A 16,537-nucleotide genomic window follows, 5' to 3' on the forward strand; every position below is an offset into this window, starting at 1 on the left:
GTTTTCCTTATTTTGCTATAGAGAAACCTTGTAAACACTCTAGAAGTCACAACTTTTGCCCAATCATCATGAAAGTTGGTCAAAACATTGGTTCAATTGATGTCTCGGATGAGTTCAAAAATGGTAGAGATCGGTGATAAAACATGGCCGCCAGTGGGGGGGGGGGGGGGGCATTTTTCTCTATATGTATATAGTGGCAGTTTTCCCTATTTGGCTATAGAGAAACCTTGTAAACACTCTAGAAGTCACAATTTTTGCTCAATCATCATGAAAGTTGGTCAAAACATTGGTTTAATTGATATCTCGGACGAGTTTGAAAATGGTCGGGATTGGTGAAAAAACATGGCCGCCAGTGGGCGGGGCATTTTTCTCTATATGTATATACTGAAAACATGTGAACACAGTAGAAGTCACATTTTTGGCCCAATTTTCATGAAATTTGCTAAGACCATTTGTTTCCTTGTTACGAGAGTTTAGTTCAAAAATGGTTCCGGTCAGTTGAATAACATGGCTGCTGGGATGGGATGGGACAGTTTTCTCATTATGCCCCCCCCCCCCCCCCCCCCTTTCGAAAAAAAGCCCCCCCCCCCTTTCGAAAAAAAGGGGGTATATTGCTTTGCTCATGTCGATCCGTCCGTCCACCAGATGGTTTCCGGATGATAACTCAAGAGCGCTTATGCCAAGGATCATGAAACTTAATAGGTACATTGATCATGACTCGCAGATGACTCCTATTGATTTTCAGGTCACTAGCAGTAGGTCAAAGGTCAAGGTCACGATGACCCAAAATAGTAAAATGGTTTCCGGATGATGACTCATGAACCCTTATGCCTAGGATCATGAAACGTCATAGATACATTGATCATGACTTGCAGATGACCCCTATTGATTGTCAGGTCACTAGGTCAAAGGTCAAGGTCACGGTGACCTGAAATAGTAAAATGGTTTCTGGATGATAACTCAAGAAGGCTTATGCCTAGGTTCATGAAAATTCATAGGTATATTGATCATGACTGGCAGATGACCCCTATTGATTATTAGGTCACTAGGTCAAAAGTCAATGTCACAGTGCCAAAAAACGTATTCACACAATGGCTGTCAAGGTCACGGTGACTCAACTTAGAAAAATGGTTTCCAGATGATAACTCAAGAATGCTTACGCCTAGGATCATGAAACTTCATAGGTACATTGATCATCACTCGCAGATGAAATAATGATGAAAGTTGATCAGGATGTTTGTCTGGACAATATCTAGGTCAAGTTTGACATTTGGTAAAGATTGAATGAACAGACTCGTCTCAGGTGAGCGAACTAAGGCCATCTTGGCCCTCTTGTTTAACATTCAGCATGGTGTCCGCTATCTAATTCAAGTACGGTAGTTTTCATCCGATCTTCACCAAACTTGGTCAGAAGTTTTATCTAGATGATCTTAAGGCTAAGTTCCAATGGGCCATGCCAGATCAAAAACTAGGTCACAGGGTCACTTAGTACGTTTTACACATTCAGCATGGTGTCCGCTCTCTAATTCAAGTAGTTTTCATCAAATCTTCACCACACTTGGTCAGAAGTTGTATCTAGATGATGTGCAGGTCAAGTTCGAACATGGAACATGCCAGGTCAAAAACTATGTCATGGGGTACATTTTAAACATTGAGAATGGTGTCTGCTGTTTTATGTGAAGAGAACTTGCAAAATATCCTGTGTCAATGTGGCAGGTGGGGGTATTCGTCATGTTTGTGACAAAGCTCTAGTTGTTCATTATTTATAGTTGAGAGAATTATTGAGATACGAAAGTTTGTAATTGTGTGTCCTGGTCTTTCACTTTTCCTTGAGTAATACACAGTGCTCAAAGCCATGTAAGCCTGTCTTGTGCAGCTTACTTTTGACATGTCACTTACAAATGGTTGATTTATGAAATAAACATAATATAAAACAGGTTTGGGCTTTTCCCCTGACTAATTTTATACCTTAACATTTTCCATCCCTTCACCAACAATATTCTCTATCATCCGTATAATATATAACAGACATTTATTGATGCATCATTCCTTTAAAGTTATTTCCTTCTTTATAGCCAAGCATTATCGGATTAATTGATCATTGTTTGTCATCTCTTTGCAGGAACGTAAACATCAAGAAGACCTGAAGTTGCTACGGCAACGGCTAAACCTCCTTGATGACAACCAGCAACAACAACTAGAGGAATTTCAGGAGATAGCGCACAGCACGCTACGAAGTACGTACAGGGATGATTATCTAGGGGCCAGCCAAGAGAAAATAGACATCGAGAAACCTACCTCACCGTTGCCTTCCTAGCGGCATGAGCTAAACCTTCACCACTCAGATACACACTTTCAGGAGTTTGTAGTCCCTTAAATATTCAAATTAAATCTCAGACCTTTAAAAAAAATAGATTAAAGTTTAAAAAGGGTAACTGGGTTCATCCCCAACCATACAATATATGGGCAGCAAACACCATAAAACCTGAACAGACTGTGAGCTACATTCAGGCTGTTCTGGTTTTATGCTGTTGCATATAGCCATTTTCTTTTTGCTTCTGATTGGTAAAGGGCTGATCTATAATGGTGCATATCTACATACTTATGTGCCTTTCATTGAGTTTTATATATATATATATATATATATATATATATATATATATATATATATATATATATATATATATATATATATATATATATATATATATATATATATATATATATACAAGTACCATTTTTGGTATGTGCTATGTTACTGCAAGGGAAATAATGCTTATGTTTGTTTGCAATTAGTAGAACATTTAATAGTCATTATTTTATGGTTTGAAACACTGAAGGTAAAGACATTTTATCTAAAAAGATGCCAAATGCAATGTAGGCACAGTAATAAATACATTACATGTTATCCTTATCTGATATCAATAATATATATTTATATCAAACTTAAGCTGCTATTATATAGTTCTGGCATCCATTATTTTGAATGCATGCTAGTGGCTCCTGTAAATGCATTAGGGTCAGACGGAAATTCTTCATAAATTATCTTATGTATTTTATAATTAAACTATTTAGGTCCTTTGTAGGTCAATGTGTTATTTATCCAGTATCAAGATATTTTGTTGAAAGGTTGTAAAGATATAGAACGTTTAATCAATTGATTTCTTTATGCACTAGTGAGTTTTGGGAACATAAGTCTTTTTTATGTTTTTTCTAAAATACCACGAAACATAATATAAACCAGTATGACATCTTTCAACATGTTTGCTTTATTATACATTTTGTTTTGAAGAAATTTTAAATTTGTTATTGCCTTATGCCATATCATCAACCTTGTAGCCTGTTCCTGTGGATAAAGCAGATAAACCTTTGATTATGTGCTTCTGGTGATTGTAAATAGCATGTAGTCTGGACTTGGAGATATTTATACTATACTAGTAGACTGTGATATCTTTGTGTTGTGAAATTAATGTCCCATGAACAGGGTTCGTACACATATTGTATTGTGAACTTGATCATTTGTTCTTTTCTGATTTGAATTCGTCTTGTTTACTGCCTCAAGTAAAGACAGGAACCTCTCATGTGTTCCATAACATAATGATCTTTACAAAAATGGCATGCATGTTAATAAAGTGAAAATCAATTGCGTGTGAGTGAAATGTATTTCAAATAGTCGAAAATTCACATTTTTACAAATTGCATGCAAAAAATACTACATTAAAGGAACAATTGTTAAGCAGTAAAGTTACTTACTACATATTCTGTATTTTCGTAAGCCATTGATAGATGATTGATATTAATGTATGTTTTGTTTTATTTGTTCTTGGTCAGTGTAATATGTTCTGTTTATCTATCAATAAATGTTATATGTTATTTTTGACTGTCTCTTGAAGCGTGTTTCATTGTTAATATTCATGTTTGGAACATAATATTTAGCTTGACTGCTCACTTATTTAATGTTTCATCTGGAAGACGATTGCTTCTCTCACCTAATTATGTGACCAAGCGGTTGGAAAACCTTGACAAGCTAACATCAAAGTGGCGTCTATGCTTATGGATAACACGATATTCTGGGTGATTTTGATGAATAATTAAGATGTTTTCATCCCTTATAACAGTGGTAATTGGTAAAATGAAAAAAGTTGTTATTTCACAATAGCAATCTATAACGGGTAGTTCGGCAATTTCAACGCGATCTCAGACACCTGCGCAGGTACAGAAATTCTACATATTAATATGTGTAATGGTGGAGATAGTAATAAATAACGCTTCTAAAATGATACTTGATGCATGCTAAACCATCGAGAATAAACATTAATGCATTACTGAATATAATTGAGAATTGATCAACCGACAATAAAACCTTTGCTCATGACTTTAAATACCAATAATCACTCAACCAACGATTACATCTTTCACATGACTACCAATTATTGCTCAACCAGCGATGAAACCTTTCATGTGACTACCAATTATCGCTCAACCAGCGATTAAACCTTTCACATGACTACCAATTATCGCTCAACCAATGATTAAACATTTACTCAGACTTTTAAAACCAATAATCACTCAACCAGCGATTAAACCTTTTACATTACTGCCAATTATCGCTCAACCAAAGATTAAACCTTTACCAACTACTTTTAAAACCAATAATCGCTCAACCATCGATTAAACCTTTCACATGACTGCCAATTATCGCTCAACCATCGATTAAACCTTTCACATGACTACCAATCAGCTCAACCAACGATTAAACCTTTCACATGACTACCAATTAGCTCAACCAACGATTAAACCTTTCACATGACTACCAATTATCGATTAAACCTTTCACACGACTACCAATTTTTGCTCAAGGAACGATTCAACCTTTACTCACGACTTTTAAAACCAATAATCGCTCAACCAGCGATTAAACCTTTACCAATGACTTTTAAAACCAATAATCGCTCAACCTTCGATTAAACCTTTCACATGACTACCAATTATCGCTCAACCAACGATTAAACCTTTACATGACTGCCGATTATCGCTCAACCAACGATTAAACCTTTCACATGACTACCAATTATTGTTCAACCAATGATTAAACCTTTCACATGACTACCAATTATCGCTCAACCAACGATTAAACCTTTCACATTACTACCAATTATCGCGCAACCAACGATTTAACCTTTCACATGACTACCAATTATGGCTCAACCAACGATTAAACCTTTCACATGACTACCAAATATCGCTCAACCAACGATTAAACCTTTAGCAACGACTTTTAAAACCAATAATCGCTCAACCATCGATTAAACCTTTCTCATGACTACAAATTATCGCTTAACCAACGATTAAACCTTTCACATGACTACCAATTATCGCTCAACCAATGATTAAACCTTTACCGACGACTTTTAAAACCAATTATCGCTCAACCAACGATTAAACCTTTCACATGACTACTAATTATCGCTCAACCAATTATTACACCTTTACCAACGACTTTTAAAACCAATAATCGCTCAACCATCGATTAAACCTTTCACATGACAACCAATTATCGCTCAACCGTCCAATGATTAAACCTTCACCAACGACTTTTAAAACCAATAATCGCTCAACCAACGAGTACACCTTTCACATGACTGCCAATTATCGCGCAACCAACGATTAAACCTTTACTCACGACTTTTAATACTAATAATCGCTCAACCAACGATTACACCTTTCGCGTGACTACCAATTATCGTTCAACCAAAGATTAATCCTTTACTCACGACTTTTAATACTAAACATCGCTTAACCAGTGATCTCACTATTTTAAACTTAGACATTGCTTACCTCTGCGGTATTGCCACGATACCCTGCGGTATTGCTATTATTGTTTAAAGCTTACCCTTTAATCATCTTGAATTGCCGAAAGAAGTTTGAAGATGTCACGTATGTAGTCCATTCGAGCATATGTATTGTCTGTTGAGTCAGTGTCGCTAAAGTTAGTTTGGAGAGATAAATGTTTTTTGTATAATACCCATGCTGCCCATCCAATGCCCGACAAACATAATTTTCCGCCACAATAAATTTTACAAATTTACCTCCTACAAATTCTGGATGCGCCAATCATTAAGAAAGACTTCAAGACGACGTTGCGTAATGGCCCTATTCAACTACGAAAACAAGCCCACGATTCGCTACGATTTATCACATTAATTTATTGAATCGGGAAGACTCGTGACAGTCTACGATTCAGTAACGACAATGGTACGATTGAGTTACGACGAATCGTGGGGTTCGGTTGAAGTCTTGCGAATAGGGTCGGTCACGACTAAGCTAGGACCTCACCGATATACAATAACACCTGCGTTGACATTACTTCATATAAATAAGGGAAAATAAATAATATAAATAAGGAAATCCAAAAGTGAAACAAACTATCTACTTTCAGTTTCCGTTATTCAACATTCAACTTTCGATTTAAAATGTATCATTTACGCAAAAAAGTTTGTTTCTAGCTTTTACAAAACGATCGATTGGCAATCTGTATTTTCGAAAAATGTAAACTAGTTGAATTAAAAAACACTACTCTCAGTTTCCGTTAATCAACTTTTGTTTTCGATTTTATCATTTCCAAAAATAAGCCTTCTTTCTGAGGAACGCCTTAACGGAATGTATATATATTATATACCTGTCGACTTGTTACAAACTTTCTATTTACATTAATATTTAATCGTAACTGTTTCGTAACTAAATCGCGAGAATCTTTGCGGGCTCGCAACTCACTCGGGGTGAACTCATGAGAGTCTTGACAAAGTCGTAGCTGATTCGTAGACAGATCACGTGATCACCGATTTCCCGATTGGGTCACGAATTACCTACGATTTCATTACGACGCCCAAGAACGCACTACGACGCTGTTACGAGTCAACTGCGATTAAATTCAGTCTTGGAGGTCCTGGCCAATAAACACGTTTAAAATCTGGCCACGATATTTCGGGAGCTCACGAGTTGCAGGAATCACTTACGACCGGCCCACGACTAGCTACGAATGAGTTAGGACCTTCGCCGATTGAGCCACGAATGTCCCCGACCTCAAAATATTGAAAATCGGGACAAACCGTGGGGAATCAGGTCGTAGTGGAATACCTCTATAATCAGAGTAACTATTTAAATCTTTCTAATAAACGCGTTGGACGTCCCCGAAGAACATCGCCCGTACGCTTGATGACGATTGGCTGAAAACCCTCTGTGGCAAAATCCGTAATTGTTTATTGAAATATTTGATATGTTTATATGGCTATGTACTGATTGTATTAGCCAATAAAAAAAACCTGCCCGCCTTTACCTTTGCCGAGACTGTGCGTTTAATATAATTATTATTTAGCTGACCGTGCAAGACGTACGATAAAACAAAACAACAACAACAATTATAACGAACTTTACCTTACTGCGAGACAACAACTGACGTGTGATCTGCGTCCGCGTGTCAACCGTTGTTCGCTACCGAGTAGAATCTTTCAGCACTAAAAAAATGTTATTAATATTGTACCAACCCATATATTGATTACTATAACTAAACAATGAAATTTTGGTCCTGATAGATTTAGGTGATAAATCCTGTTAAAACAATAAGCTACAAAGAGAGCTACACGTTGTACGCGGTGTTGGACGAACGGCACGAGTACGTATACCGACATATACTATTGAACATTCATTCTGGACCTGTAACGTATGGTCTGAGTCCGGTGCCAGCGATATTAATTTTTTCTTTGCTTCTCTTTTTTATATATCTGAAACCGATATAACGCTTCGCACAATGCGCTCAGAGATCCCGGTACGTAGCTTGCGCAAACGAAAGCATTAAATTCATGGCCATGTTTGATTTAGAAGTCGACTTATTTTAGATAAAAACAACAGCTGTATTGTGACAATGAAATATTATCGTTTTGCTTTTTAAATCCTCGCCCAAAACAAACAGTGCAACTATGAATGGAAATAATTCCAAAATAGTAATGTCCTCAACAGCGGTACACCAATGACTTTTAAATAAATGCCAATACCATCACCCCCCCCCCCCCCCCCCCAACGGTCCAGTCTGTTGAAAAACAACCGCCAAGGGTTGGGGCACGTTTTTTTTCTTATAGTGCTATATTCAAACTTAATATAGTGTTTTTTAAACTTGCTAAGAATGTTTGTTTTAATTGTATCTCAATTCCAAGTATCAGTCTATCAGTTGATTCGTAAGGGGCTTTGTGTCAAAGATCAAGGAAACATTCCTCAGCTCTTGTGTAAGGGTATCGGGGTCATTGAAGTCATGGCAATACCACGATGAATCTTTCTAACTATAATCGCGTCGTATGAAAGTCCGTGAAATGTTTTGTCAAATCTTGCTTTTTATTTTTTGGAATTGTTCATGTAGTAGGCCGCATAATGTACATAACTGACGGTTACATTTAGGTTCTTTCCGCTTGCAAATATTGTACAATGTAAAATTATCTGTTTTACACCAGGATTTCGCAAATTTATTTGATTTCAAGACCAAGAGCTTAAAGAAGAATACCGTTTTTTGACAACATAAACATTTCGTTCAAGTGAGTTTGGCCATTTTTTGCAATTTTAATTCCAATGTTGTGTTTCTTTAGTTCCGTAAGGATTACTGGTTGCAGGGAAATGCTTTGTTCTGCACATGCAAAAAAAAGTCGTTCACTGATTACTAGTATTCAGCAATGACACCAATTATTATTGGTACAAATATTTTTTCATGTTTTCTTGACAATTGTAAAAGCCAGTTTGGCACTCAGTATTTGCAGAAGGCAAACATGCATGTACCATGGTACCTAGCATTTAGGATTATGAATATCCGAGAAAAAGAATTGCAGAAAAATAATCATAGGATTGCTATTTTAAAATCTGCAAATCAGAACAAAATCATTTTAGGACCAAATGAGTCCAAGGATATTTATTGTTTCTCAGACAGAGAATTGGACATGCAACCTACCCCGGCTGTGACCACCGAGTCATCATTGACTGGCTTGCCAAAATTTGTTGACATAACACCAGGGTTAGTTAATTACTCCTTTTCAAAGGGTCAACTAATTGTTGTCAACATTTCAGACTTAACTACCAATAGTGTAGTTATATCACCAAAGACTGTGATATGTGAGTTGCAGCCAGCAACAATTGAACAAAATATACCCACTAGTAACCAACTTGATGAAAAGGATGTGTTACAACAGATCTCCATTGATGCCAACAATATTTTAAACTCAGATCAGAAGAGTCAAATAGTTCAATTGCTTGAAAAACATACAAATATATTTCCAAAAGGAGATCATGTCATTGGAAATTTTGATCAAATGAAACATAGGATTGATTTGATTGATGAAGTACCATTCAAACAAAAACACAGACGGATACCTCCTCATATGATAGATGAGGTACGCCAACATTTGCAACAATTATTAGACACAGGAATAATAAGAAAATCACCTTGGTGTAGCAACAATGTTTTAAATAGAAACAAGAAATGTGTTTGTCAGAAACACTATGTCCCCTTCTGCGCCGCTTTGATTTTTTTTACCTTTGACCTTGAAGGATGACCTTGACCTTTCACCACTCAAAATGTGAAGCTCCATGAGATACACATGCATGCCAAATATGAAGTTGCTATCTTCAATATTGCAAAAGTAATGGCAAAATGTTACATTTTGGGCAAACAAACCAACAGACAGACCAACAGACAGGTCAAAAACAATATGTCCCCCACTATAGTGGTGGGGGACATAAAAAGAATGGAAATTTAAGAATGTGTGTAGATTACAGGGAACTTAACAAAAAAATCAGTAAAAGATTCATTTGCTTTTCCCCGAATAGAAGAGGTTTTTGATATTTTAAATGGACTCACATATTTTTCAACAATAGATATAAAAGCAGGACACCATCAAGTAGAAATAGAGGAAACACACAAAGAAAGAACAGCCTTTACAGTTGGAGCTTTAGGTTTCTTTCAATACAACAAAATGCCATTTGGTTTGTCAAATAGTCCCGCAACCTACCAACGTCTCATGAAAGAATTAAATATGAAAATATGCGTCATATACTTGGATGATCTCATTATTTTTTTCCGACTCCTACAAACAACATTTGGAAAGGCTAGATATAGTTTTAAAGCGACTTGCTGAATGTGGACTCAAATAAGCCCAGAGAAATGTTTTTTATTCAGAAAAAAATTGGATTTCTGGGTCATTTTGTGTCCAGTGAAGGAATTGAGACTGATCCAAGCAAGATTGACAAAATAAAAAATTGGCCAACAAATTCTGCTGCCTTAAGATCCTTTATTGCTTTTGCAGGATATTATAGGAGATTTATTAAGATTTTTTCTTCTATTACCAAACCATAAACTGATCTCCTTCCTCCAACTGCATGTAAGAAAGGATCCAAGAAAACAAAAAAGGAATGGAAGTGGACATCAGAAGAACAAAACATATTTGATGAATTGAAAAATATTTTAACATCTCCGCCTCTCTTAGGATATCCCGATTTCACCAAACCTTTTGGAACTTCGCACCGATGCCAGTTGCACTGGTTTAGGTGCTGTATTGTACAAGGACAAAAGAGTGATTGCTTATGCCAGCAGATCTTTATCCAAGTCTGAAAAAATTTATTCTGCTTTCAAATTGAATTCTTGGCATTGAAATGGGCAGTAACTGAAAAAATAAAGATTACTTGTCTCTACAATATTTCAAGGTATTCACTGATAACAATCCGTTGACATACCTACTGACAACTGCAAAGCTAGATGCTACTGGTCAACGCTGGGTTTCTGCCTTAAGTGAATTTAATTTTGATATCACATACCGAGCTGGTCTTAAAAATGGCGATGCAGATGCCATGAGCAGGTACCCACACGAAAGTGTAACATTGACAGACATAACCCAAAAGGTTGAAATAAAAGATTCTACAATTAAAGCAGTTTGTTGCATCAATTGTACAGAACAAATACCTGCTATTGAAACATTACACTGTAACAACATTAACATAGCTGAAGTGACTGAAACACCTGGTAGTGTGATGGCTCAGATTGAGTTGAGAGAAATAAGATCACACCAGAGAAATGATCCTTTGATTGAGAGATGGCGACGCATGGTTATTGATAACTATTTACCAGACAAGAACCCGATGAGAAGTAAAGAAGACTTCACGATGAGAATTTCGTACAAAGAAATGGGGTCTGAAAGTTCTGAAAAGATTAGACAGTTAGTTTTACCCAAAGTATATAGGGATGAAATACTGAAGGGTTTACACAATGGCATTGGTCATCCAAGAAGAGACCGAACACTTTCTGCATGTAAAAAAGGATTCAGAGGAATTAAATAGTATACAAGCGTCTGCGGTGTAAGACTACTGTTAACCGGATGAGAAAATGCACACGTCCTAGCGTTTTTATTTTCTCAAATGCCTTAAATGACAAGCAAGCCCATTTGCTAACTTGAACGATGTACAACTATGTTAAGTGATAAAGCACATAGTTAATTTGTGTATTTGTACTGTAGAGTATACATTCGAGTCTGTTGAGGTAATCAATTATTATTTGGAAAGATAACATAAAAGAGAAAAAAAGAAGTCAGAATTACAATTTCCGTTGGCCAGTTTAAACGCGCCTGATTAGCTTGTTTATTCGGAGTTACAGCAACATAAATATTCAAATCCATTATAAAAGAGCCTTGTAGGCAAACACGTTGGATAACAAAGAGCAAAAAAACTTCAATAAACAGCTTCATCCGCCATTAAATTACGATTTAAAAGCAGTGTAGCTTGGAAAAGGGGGAAAATGGACAACAATTACCTTTGAAGTGCCTGATAAGTATGTGTAAGTGAAAATAATTCTTTGGCGAGACAAGGAAAACGGAAGTTCAACGATACAGCTATGAATCCCTCCAAGTCCTTGCATTACCCGCAAACAACCAACACTCAAACAACCGAACAATACCACGAATAATGATTTGAGCAGACACCATCGAGTCCGTTACATACGGAATACCGTTAGGGCCATCGTGGTTACACATTAAATCCAGAGGGCGATAGTACGATGGCGACAATGCGATGGTACAATGGCGACACTGCGATAGTACGATGGCGACAATGCGATAGTACGATGACGACAGTGCGACAGTACGATGGCGACAGTGCGATAGTAAGATGGCGACAATGCGATAATACGATGAAGACAATGCGATAGTACGATAGCGACAATGGGATAGTACGATGGCGACACTGCGATAGTACGATGGCGACAATGCGATAGTACGATGACGACAGTGTGACAGTACGATGGCGACAGTGCGATAGTAAGATGCCGTCAATGCGATAATACGATGACGACAATGCCATAGTCATATCGTACTGTCGCCATCGTATCATCGCATTGTCGTCATCGTTCTATCGCGTTATCGTACTGTTGTCATTGTATTGTCGCATTGTCGCCATCGTATTGTCGCATTGTCGTCATCGTACTGTCGTTTTGTCGTATATTGCCTTCCGGTACACATGCGCACATCGTATTTTAGTAGATTACGGAATACCGTTAGGGCCATCGTGGTTACACATTAAAATCCAGAGAGCGACAATGCGATTGTACGATGGCGACAATGCGATAGTACGATGGCGACAATGCGATAGTACGATGGCCTTAACGGTATTCCGTAGTTACACAATGACTACGTTTACTGTTTGTTCTTGCTTTTACATTGCTCTGGATACGATGGAAACATCGTATATCGCAATCCAAAGGTGAAATTTTACAAGAATTTGCTAACTCGTAAGATTTATGTGTTTCCACCAATCCGACCAAGTCTAATTTTTTACCGACCCATAGTTTATTTTGGTATCCCAGATTGAGCTTTTAATCAGATATATTTAATTCACTAAAATACATATTAAGTTTGCAATCAGTTTTCAACATTAGACATTGCGCTAAATAAACTTCATATTAATTTTTAGAAAAAATGTCGAACTCACATTTGAATGTTACTTCTTTTTTTTTAATTTGGGAATCTTGAAAACACACACGATACATATTTTAGAAGACCTTTCTGTTCTACTTTTAAGGAGATATTTGTGGAAGCAAATATCATGTTTTTGACTAATGCCATACACTATTATAATGTAGCGATACATATTATTGTAAATCACAAACGGTTTAAAACTGTTCTATGTTCCACATTTCCATATTTATGATAGGCGATGGATACTTAATTGTCCTCAGCCTGCAGTGTTGAAACATTGGCTTGAGAGTATGGGGTACTCTTTGGTGAACATGCCATATCGACGGCTTATTCTGTATTGAAGTTTTAACTTTCGTCATGTGACAAATGCATAGGTCAGCAAAAGCATTAAATGTGATGCATTGTTTTTAAATTAATAGCGCTATACTAGAATACAAAGGCTTTTATCAATCATAACGGTTCTGGGCTAAGAAACCCGAAATTAAAAAGCAATTGTATGTTTGCTAGTGTTCAATACGTATCTTAAATTTTATGCTGGTTCCATTATACTAATATTTTTATCGTATGTCAATATTTGAACAGCACCACCAAAACTCACGATCTTAGATAGATATGTTTTGTGACCTATATATCATCAGTTATACGTATGTCTTAAAGACACGTATACAAGTTTTGAAGCCTAGTGAGAAGCTTGATACTTTTGCTTTCGACAATTAAGCCTCTACACACGGGCTGTCGTGGTATTTATTAGATATTGCTTACTTGCATAATACATTTACTAGTAAACCCTAGTCGCGAAAGATATTAAAGTAAAACTGTTTACTACTATAATAGTGTATTAAATAAAAAAAATCATCTTTAACATTTTTCGTTGGCAAACTGGCATTTTTTACGTAGAAACAAAATTAAACAAATGTATTATATATAAACGTCTTGCAACTGCTAATGTATGTTAATAGGTGTTTTGTACGGACATATGTGTGTTGATCTTGTTGTATAGCTGTATTTCATGCATATTACTAAAACTACTGTGTCTTTACTGTACATGCATATGCTTGTCAATCTTTTTGCATAATCGTTTTTTGTGTGTATATTACCAAACTGCTGTTTGTTTTTTGTACATACATATGTTTGTTAATCATTTTGTAAAGCTGTCGTTCGTGTATATTACAAAATGAGATTACTGACTGTCTGCCAAAGTTCATTATATCTAGATAACGAAATAAGATTCCAATGCGTAGGATTAAATTCATTAGTTGAACTACTTTCCTTCTTCAAATGTAAATAGCGAGCCCGTGGACTGTAACTGCAAACAAGATACGTGGTTGTACCCACTACCACACTTACTATAATCAAACACATGTATTTTGTATAACTGCGCAAGGTTTTATGGAACAAATGCGCTTTAATAGTTTGTCTTGTTTTTGTTCATAATATGTTATTTTGTACCACAGCCTCGCTATTTGCGATAAAATACTTATTCGTCATTTGCCATGATAAATACCATATTAAATATTTTTCAAGGCAACGGGAAATCTCTATAGTGGAAAACTCAATTAAGATGTATGTTGCAAAAGTATGTAGGTTACAAAATTGTATTTACATGTTGGATAGTGCTACAAAGCGCACAGCTTAGTTACGATGTATTTTGTAAAATTGTTTATGCTGTAAAATTGAATCCATCTGTAAAACGTACAATATTATTTTGATGCGGTCTGCCCAACACACATGCACACACGCCGCACACACGCCGCATAAACACGCACACACACGCAGACGCATTCACACACCCGCTTACATGCACAAAACGCAAAAGATATTGAAAATTAAAAGGTAATAAACGTTAGACATGCATCATATAGCAGAACACAAGTATTTCCAACTCCAAATTTAAAAAATAAATAAACAAATAAGATAAGAAAACTTCGTAATAAAACTTCACATGACACAAACATACAATACAATATAACGTTACATATTTTAAAGCTGTCAAAAAATACAAGAAGACATATTCTAAGCAGAACTCAGTGCAATGCGATAATTCAAACATATTATACTTAATATACAAATTGTTACATTTAATGTCAAGGGTTTAGGGACTAAGAATAAGCGTGATGAAGTATTAAGCTGGCTAAATCAAAAGGCATTTTCTGTTGTTTTAATGCAAGAAATTCACTATAATGCTCAGAATGATAATACAAATTGGGGAGCTTCTTGGACAGGGCAATATTTTTTAAGTGGCGGTAGCTCCAATAGCAATGGCGTAGGAATTCTTATTAATAAATCATGTAATTGTGACATTATTGAATATAAAGAAATCATAGTTGGAAGAATGCAACTTATAAAACTACATATATCAGATAGCAACGTAATCTTGATTAATCTATATGCACCAAATAATGATGACGTCAACTTCTTTATTTCTTAATCTCAAACAACATCTTAAATGCCGTGTCGGACTGCCAAATACACCCAGGTTATCGCTCCGATCATTCTATTGTTAAAATGATATTAAATACCAACAAGCAAGAAAGAGGTCCCGGGTATTTTAAATTAAACAATTCTTTATTACTAGACGCTGAATATCAGTCAAAAATTAAAAATGAAATAAATTTAGTTGTTGAGTTTTATCAAGAAGCTAACCCGAACACCTTATGGGAATTAATTAAAGGAAGAATAAGGGATGAAACCATCAAATATTCAAGCCATAAAATTAAAAATAAACAACAAAATGAGCTACTTCAACATATTATAAACATTGAAAATAAGTTAATATCAAATTCAAACGATAATTTACTTTTAGAACAATTAAATAATGCAAAACAATTATTACACGAATTTAATAATACTAAAATAAAAGGTTATATGTTAAGGAGTAAAGCTGAATGGATTGAGGGAGCCGAAAAAAATACAAAATATTTCGCTAATTTGGAAAAATATCATTCTGAAAAGAAAACAATAAAAAAATAAAAATTGACGAAAACAAAATAGAAGAAAATCCTGAGAAAATAATACACCATATAAAAGATTTTTATCAAAAATTGTAAAAAAAAGATAATAATATCGAGGAGAGCAGCCATTCGAAATTTTTTAACAACAATGTAAATAGAATAAATAATCCGGATAATATAGAGCATCTTACAGAATACGAATGTGCAGAAGCCTTAAAAGATATGAAAAACAACAAAAGTCCGGGTTCCGATGGTATAACTGCGGATTTCTATAAAATATTTTGGAGAGATATAAAGAAATACCTAGTAAATTCACTAAATTATTCTTATGATAATGGCAACTTAACAGAAATTCAAAAACAAAGTATCATAACTTTACTTCCAAAAGAAGACAAAGATCTATTAACTTTAAATAATTGGAGACCAATATCACTACTTAACTGTGATTACAAAATAGCATCAAAAGCAATTGCAAATAGAATTAAAAAATACCTACCAACCATTATAGGCACAGAGCAAACTGGCTTTGTGACAGGAAGGTATATAGGAGAAAATGTAAGATGCCTGTCAGAAGCTATTGAAAAAGTGAAT

At 35.6% G+C, this 16,537-nt stretch overlaps 1 protein-coding gene across 8 annotated transcripts in view; it reads left to right on the forward strand.

Annotated features, from left to right (window-relative positions):
• The window catches only part of LOC127878273 (centrosomal protein of 83 kDa-like), a 45,881-nt gene extending 42,008 nt beyond the window's left edge, over nucleotides 1-3,873 (forward strand). For 6 of the 8 annotated variants that reach the window (XM_052424803.1, XM_052424795.1, XM_052424809.1 and 3 more), the window contains one exon: nucleotides 2,123-3,873. In XM_052424803.1, the coding sequence (XP_052280763.1) occupies nucleotides 2,123-2,317 (195 nt within the window). In that variant the 3' untranslated portion in view covers nucleotides 2,318-3,873. The remainder of the gene's footprint in view (nucleotides 1-2,122) is intronic. The other 2 variants (XM_052424817.1, XM_052424830.1) reach the window with 2 other exon arrangements.
• The last annotated feature ends 12,664 nt before the right edge of the window (nucleotides 3,874-16,537 follow it).

The sequence above is a fragment of the Dreissena polymorpha genome, chromosome 1 (assembly GCF_020536995.1).
Source record: "Dreissena polymorpha isolate Duluth1 chromosome 1, UMN_Dpol_1.0, whole genome shotgun sequence".
In the NCBI taxonomy this organism is placed as follows: domain Eukaryota; kingdom Metazoa; phylum Mollusca; class Bivalvia; order Myida; family Dreissenidae; genus Dreissena; species Dreissena polymorpha.